The 7,369-nt window shown below is 44.3% G+C and overlaps 1 protein-coding gene across 1 annotated transcript; it reads left to right on the plus strand.

Moving 5' to 3' along the window:
- Positions 1 to 6,293: 6,293 nt before the first annotated feature.
- On the plus strand, positions 6,294 to 7,002 carry LOC149350601 (uncharacterized). The gene has a single exon (XM_089576904.1). The coding sequence runs from the start codon at positions 6,309 to 6,311 to the stop codon at positions 6,858 to 6,860; it is 552 nt and encodes a 183-aa protein (XP_089433030.1). The 5' UTR covers positions 6,294 to 6,308; the 3' UTR covers positions 6,861 to 7,002.
- The last annotated feature ends 367 nt before the right edge of the window (positions 7,003 to 7,369 follow it).

Here is a 7,369-nt window from a genome sequence, read left to right on the forward strand (position 1 = left end):
CAAAAAGGCCCGGCCCCCGTTACGCCGCCTCCCGCAGTGGTATTTCCTGAATGTTTTGAACCCAACAGAAGAGCAGCAAAACGCGGCAGGAAAGCGTCTCCAGTTTTGGTTTGGCTTTGCTTGGAAATGTTAACATCGTCGCTATACTATATCAAAACTATATCAAAATAGTGCAATAAGTTCTGCAGGAAATAAAAGAAAAGAAGAGACAGAATCTGATTCTTAGGGACAACGCAAGCGTTAAAAAGATCGCTTAAGTAACAACTGCCTGGGGTTGTGCATCACACCCTGGCAAGTTTCCTGATGTGGCTCTTACTTCTAAAAATGTTGCTACGTTCGACAGGTTTCTATGACAGGCCTCTTCTTTTCTTAATACTCAACAGAGCACAACGTGCGGCCTTATATGGTTGTGATAACGAAGCCCGAGTTTGAATCGTTATTAATGCTAAGATGCTGGTCTAATAAGATACACTGGCGTCCCAGTATGAGCTGGGCTCGCAATAGATTATAGATTCACTCCGGACCACTCCATGGGAGCATTTCGTTCGCATCTACTCACCGCTGAACATTACAAGTGGGCAAATAATGATTATAGGCTCAAAGGAGCCGCATTAGTTGCCAGCATGCGTTGTTAGGAAAAAGAAAAAACATACATGATGCAAGACATCCTTTTAACGTTAGAAGATTCGACTGAGACCACGCCCTTTCCTATTCAGAGTTTTATCCAGCCTTCATCCCGTTACCGCTGCTGTTAATTTCGGCTTGTATGCACACCATTTAATGAAAAACATTGATGTCACTGTTTACCACTGATTTCGCCCAGCCTCCCAGAGCAGGGTTAGGGGCGTAAACGGCGTTGCTATTCATAGCTGGAGTCAAGGATACATTAATGCAGCAAAGACATAAGAAAACGGACGTCAGAAAAATTAATTATATTGGCAAGATTCATAATGCCGCGGCGGTTGAATTTCTTTGGAGGAGAAATTCGAGGCCCGTGTACTGTGCGATGTCAGTGCACGTTAAAGAACCCCAGGTGGTCGAAATTTCCGGAGCCCTCCACTACGGCGTCTCTCATAGCCTCAGTCGCTTTGGGACGTTAAACCCCATAAACCAAACCAAACCAAGATTCATAATGTGCTAATCATACGCTCCACAAGAATGACTTCCATCGCTCTTCCTGTGAGCGAGCCAGATGATCGCTAAACATATCGCCAATCACGACTTCCTTGTCTGCTGTACCTGTAGCTGCATAGACAGAGTTACGATGCGATAATGAAGATAAGACACGAAAATGGGGCTTAGAAAAAGGGACGACAAAGGCTGTATTTGTGCGTGACTTTTTTTCAGCTTTTCCACCAAAGTCACCGTTTGTGAGCTGATATCTGGCAACTGAACGACTAACAAAGCCAAAAACCCCGAAATCAAGCAAACAAGTATCGAAGTACTGCAAAAAAACAGCGCTGGTTTGATAAATGAAACTGTAAGTTGCAGAAACAGACTTCACAGGAAGATTTAGGAACCTACAGCCGGCTTCACTGCAGTGTTCTGGTGCGCTCCAGACAAGAAAAAAAAAAGGTGTTTCTAGAAGAGAGAAATTATTTAATATGACGACATGCAATTTTTTGGGTACTAACATTCGGTCAGCATTGAACTTGTCACCGAACAAAAAAAAAAAGAAAAATGATGACTCGGCCTCGGCCGCAAGCCCAAATAAGAAATAAACGGCTGCCATGTCGCCTTGACTAACCCGTGGAAAGTTATGTAGGGGTAAGGCGTCCTACCCAGAGCCGCGCTTTTTTCATTCCCGTTAATAATCGATGTAGAAACAGTGGCTCACACGCATGACGGAAGGAACAAAAAGGCACACCACACACCTTTTGACGCCCCGCGATATTTGAACTCTTTCACTGACCGGCTCCTTTTTGTTTTCATTTTTGCAAACTACACTTGCTAGATATCAGATGCGCTTAAACACTTATCTTTTAAATCAACAGTTGTCTGTCTACGTTAATTAGTACACCAAGCAGGCATGGGGGCGCAGCGCGTAGCTCGCTCGCTGGCCGCTGTAACCGAAACGGCAGCTGTGGCGCCATCTGTATGCGGCCGCGGCAAGATCCGCAACAGGGCGACAGGCTTGCGCTGCCTTTTCTGGCGACGACAGAGTATCGGCATCACAATTAGGGTTTGTTTGCATTTACATTCTTAGTACCAGTGTGGAAACATATTAGTCTGAATTTACAGTGCTCGACGAGTCACCCGCGAAGAGAACGATCGAGTGATAGATATTTTTTTCTGAAACGATTACTCGGCGAGTGCTTCCCACAATTGCACCTTCACTAATTGGCTGAACGAAAACGCTGACGATGCGGCTGGTACGATTTAAAGTTTTGAACTTCGGGAGAGATGCGGATCCGTCGTTCATACGGACGGAACAGACCTGGAGCTTTATTGAATTTCCCTTTGGTTTCATTACTTCATGTCGTAGCCCTATATGCCAAAGAATGTTCGCTATTGTCTCATGTAAACTAAAAGTGGCGTTTGTTGTGCAGGCTATCCTGTCCATTGCTCCTGCAGGAAAGAATACGAAAGGGAAGACAACGTCAGGGCTATCAGATCGATCCATGCTTTCCTGATGTCGTTCAAGAACATGTACTGCAAGGACGATAACGAAGCCTTCTTTCCGCGACAAACTGCGTCGGGCAAGTGCACGAACTACCGCATAAATTTTAAAGACATCTCTGCAGTGAAGATGCTACTACTCGATAATATCGTTCCTTGCCGCCTAATCGCTAGGCCTGCTAGTGAGTGCAATTTTTACCATTCGATTCCTGGGCTCATGCGGTTTCTCAGATTAAACTCACTTTTTTTCGCGGTGTCCCTGTTCTGAAACTTTACAATCTAATACTCGAATTATGAGCAATGTTCGAGCCTCTAAAAAAAAAAAAAAACAAGCATTACTCAGTCATTATTTGCTTCATCCTCTACAATTGGCGGATGTTCATTATCGGGCGCACACCAAATCGCTTCCCTTAGGCAACGAAGAACGCTTGCTGTCTCGGCGTACATGGCAGCGTCATAGTCGGGGGACAGCCGCTCCGTGTCGGCGCGTAGCTCCCGGCACAGTGGCGCCGGGGAGACCACGCCGTCGAGGCTTTTCCCGCACATCCCGCTTCTCTCGAACCTCTTAGGACCAGCTGATGCCTTCGCAATGAGACCGCTACCCGGACTCGCTTGCCGAACCCCGCTATTTGTCTTCTTTATTGCGCGCTTTCACGCTAATCGTCGGTCTCTTCGAGCCGGCGCACATTACATGCGAAAACGGAGCCAGTCCATTTCATGAAGGCTAACATTGTCGCTGCGCCGCAAATGCATCGGCGGACTGCATAAGCGCCTTATGCGCTCTTCCTTTGCGCCCCAGAAGAGCGAGCGAAAACGTTAAAACTTTGCGGGTCTGATCGGACCGCGCTTTGCTGACCATGCATCAGCGGATCTGACTGGGACTCGTGTTGTTAGCACGGTTAGGAAATACAAAAAAGTTGACTTGCACAATAAATTTCTCTATTTCTTCAAACGGCAGCCGATAATAGCATGGACTATAACGAGGGGACAGAAAGGAAGAATAGTGAGCGCAACTAGCAACTACAACACCGCTGCTATGGCCGAGTTGGAATGGGCTGATCTGGCTTCCTTCACGAAGCTCCGAAAGGAAAGGGTTACGAGTAAATACGGCTCTGAACGCCACTACTGTTTCGTTTAAGCGCCGTGTTTACTCTGGGGTGCCACCAGCTTTTAAAGAACACTGATATACCGGGCTTGCGATCGCTTAGGATAAGTAAATAGTCTTTTGTTTCAACTTATCCTCAGTTGATCAGTCTGTTAATTATCAGACCTACAGAATCCTTGGCGGAAATTTATCGTTATAAAGTCATGGATACAAGATGACGTCCTTACCTAAAGTAACCAGGCACCCGAGTTTGTTTCTCAGCTGTGTAGCAGAGCAGTTATAGCACCTCTCAAGCTCTAAATCTGTGTAAGGTAACGAGAAGCTTTGGCCTCACCTTTCGAAACAATTAGGTCTTTAGGAGTTGAGTTCCATAAGGGCTCCAGTATACGGCGTTACGTTTGGCAAAGACGGCACTTTTTGCAGAGCATGAAGCTGCAAATGCTATATTCATTCCAAGCGGGCAGCTGTCACGCTCTTTCGCTGAAATCAACTTCGCCTCCTTTTATATCCAAGACGGCGCAAACACAAGCAAAATATTATTCTCATAACTTTTGCTTCTTATGTAGTTTCATGCGCATGTGATCAGCTCCTACTGTACCAGATTTTAAGGCGCCTCTGAGCTGGGCATTTGCCCCGTTACCTGCGGGATAAACCGCAGGGATGGCAGTATTCGGTACAAAAATAAACAATGCGATACATGCATGCTTATGAGATACTCTTTTAACATCTTAAGTGCGTCAACTAGATCTGCCTCAGTAAATGTGGCCCGAAATTACTGTGGAGAAAAATCAAGAGATCATGAATTCAAACTTATATCATGAAAACATTGCCACATTTGGCAGATCAGAAACGCATTCGTATCTTTATATTTCTTTTTTTTTTTGCGCAAATGTATCTCGTTTTTTCTAAACCCAACGTATTCAAAAGGACGCAGCCGCAAGAAATGAATCGAACAGAAATAATAGTAACTGTACGTATTTTTTTTATAGTTAGAGTCGCATGGTGTTAAACATCAGTGGAAGACAATATAATCTTATTTTTTCATTACACGTGATGAAGGCGAGGCTACAAGCTGCAGGTGCTACTCTCCGCCCTCGTCCCATACAGGATAACGACAGGTGCACGCTAGCGACTGTAAATAAATTAATCAATAAATCATAATTACATACCGTGCTTATGAGTCACCTGGTTGTATACTTAGCACTTTTGAGCGACCAGGCTTTGCAGTAATTGTCCCAATAATTAGCCTGGACACCACATTACAATGTTCTAACCCGACTGAGAGCACTGAGTGCTAAAAACACGCGTAGGCACTTTGTCGGTCATCAGTCTCAGTGTTGTAAAGCAGTAAGACTGGAGCAGCTCTGAAGCATGTGAAGCATCAAGAAACCAGAGGCAGTGGGCAGCAACACTGTTAGAAGGAAAGGGGTCTGTCTGGCTCGGCAGGTCTGCGAGACTGGGTCAAACGCCTCATGCCACAAGCTGAGGACTTTAGTAGCTACATCTGCGCGAGCACGCCCACATTGTCCAACCCTTAACCTTTCGCCCCGTACCGACCCTGAGCATTGGTTAACGGTCATCTGAAATGCTGGCATTTTATTGATCATCTAGGAAGCAATTTACAAAACTTTTTATGTCCATAAATGCGGTTCGCGATTGGCACGCGCTTTTCTCGTTGCTTGTGGTGAGGGATGGGCTTACAGGAAACTCTGAGACCGGGAGGCCCTGTTTACACCACATGTTTGTTTGTCGAAAAAGTGGAGTTCAATGTGGTTTTTCCGCAGAAAATTTTTCGCATTAAGGGAGGCAGTCGCCACCTTTCCCCGTTACCCTCTTATATCCGCACTTGCTTCCGCTCAGGCACTCAGCCAAGAATTTTTTTTCCGAAGGGGTCCAAGTACATTCAGGTCAGAATGAAACGCGGACACGCATAGGCCTATATATGGCGTACTTTCCGCTCTGCAGCAAGATATTCATTTAGAAAGGGTTTATAAATATATGCTCCGCAAGATATCGTAATCCTAGCTGCACACTGCAGCTGAATGTAAAGAAGCAAAAAAAAAAGCAGAGCACTGCAGTCTCCTGCATTGGAGAGATGCGAAAACTTTTGCGTTTTAACGTCAGCAACTTTTTTTGAAAGTCACTGTTGTCCCGTGACACTTATCACATGACCCTTGGATGACGTCAGCAACTTTTTTGCAAGTAATGTTGTCTAACATCAGTATACATGTCCAACACATTTTACCGTCGTACAAACCACAACGCGTTCATTTCGTGCCCCTCTAACACGCTTCAACCAACGATCAGTAACTTAGTTAAATACATCATATATGCTGACGACACCAGTCTATTTTTGTCCTCACCTGACATCAAAGAACTAACTAGCACCGCAAATACAGTTTTGTCATCATTATCTGAGTGGTCATCTTTGAACTCATTAAAAATAAACAAACTAAAAACTAAAGCTTTATTGTTCCATCCGAAGGGGCAGCATATTTGCAGTGTGCCACCACTCTATTTCGACAACGCCCCCATTGAGTACGTGGAAACCTTCACATTACTCGGAGTGGTATTTACTGCTACTATGTCGTGGGACGCTCATGTAAGCAAAGTGTGCCTATCCCTTTCCAGATATACTGGGATAATTTCGCGGAATAAACATATTTTACCCGCCAAAACTAAGCTGAATCTGTACTATGCGTTCTTTTATTCTTATGTATCGTATTGCTTCCTTGTATGGGGACAAACCACAGCATCTAACATCCAGAAGCTTCTAGTACTGCAAAAAAGAATACTTCGCGTAATTGCTAATGTACCGTATGATGCTCCGACACGTCCTATCTACCAGCAATACAGAATGATACCCGTAACAAGAATGTTCGATTACAGGTTTGCATCCTTCTATAAAAAAATAATAGCCGAAGACGACACATTTCTTTCTAGCATTGTGACACTTACACCACATCAGACACCGTATATGACACGACAGCGTATCATCTATTCATTACCACGATGCAGAACAAACTATGGTTTTTCCACACTAAAATACATTCTTCCCAAATACTTGAACACGCCCTTTTATGACATGTTGCTCAGCATGTCTGTCTCGGCTATTCGAAATGTGTTTGCAAGCTAGGTCCCACAGTATGCGTACCCATGTATAGAATTCTATTGCATTGAACCGTAAATGTTGTGTAAAACCTTTATTCTGTTGTGCGGAATTACTACTTGTCCATGCAAAATGAAAACAAAGTTTCCTTTCATGCATGTATTTAAAAAAAAAAAAGTTTCTTTTTATGCACGTATTTAAAAAAAAATGTTTCCTTTTATGCATATATTTACCTGCCTTGTCTTTCCGTGTACCTTGCGTTCTTACCAGTGTATGAAGTAACCATCATAGTCGCTACCAAACTGCCTCTTTGTAGGGGTGGCGAGGCTTGTCAAGCGGTCGTAATGACTGCTTTTTTCTTGCCGCCCTCAGTTTTTGTAAAAAAAGCTGAAATAAAGTGATTGATTGATTGATTGACTGGTGCGTTGTCGGTTAAAACATGGGTGGAGGAGAAGGGATGATTTTTACCATGGGGAGCTAACTGCTTGCTGTGTCACAAACCAGAGTCAGAAGAACGAGTCTTTATTGAGTGCTGA

This window comes from Amblyomma mixtum, chromosome 3 (assembly GCF_055824585.1).
Source record: "Amblyomma mixtum isolate Tamu chromosome 3, ASM5582458v1, whole genome shotgun sequence".
Taxonomy (NCBI): Eukaryota; Metazoa; Arthropoda; class Arachnida; order Ixodida; family Ixodidae; genus Amblyomma; species Amblyomma mixtum.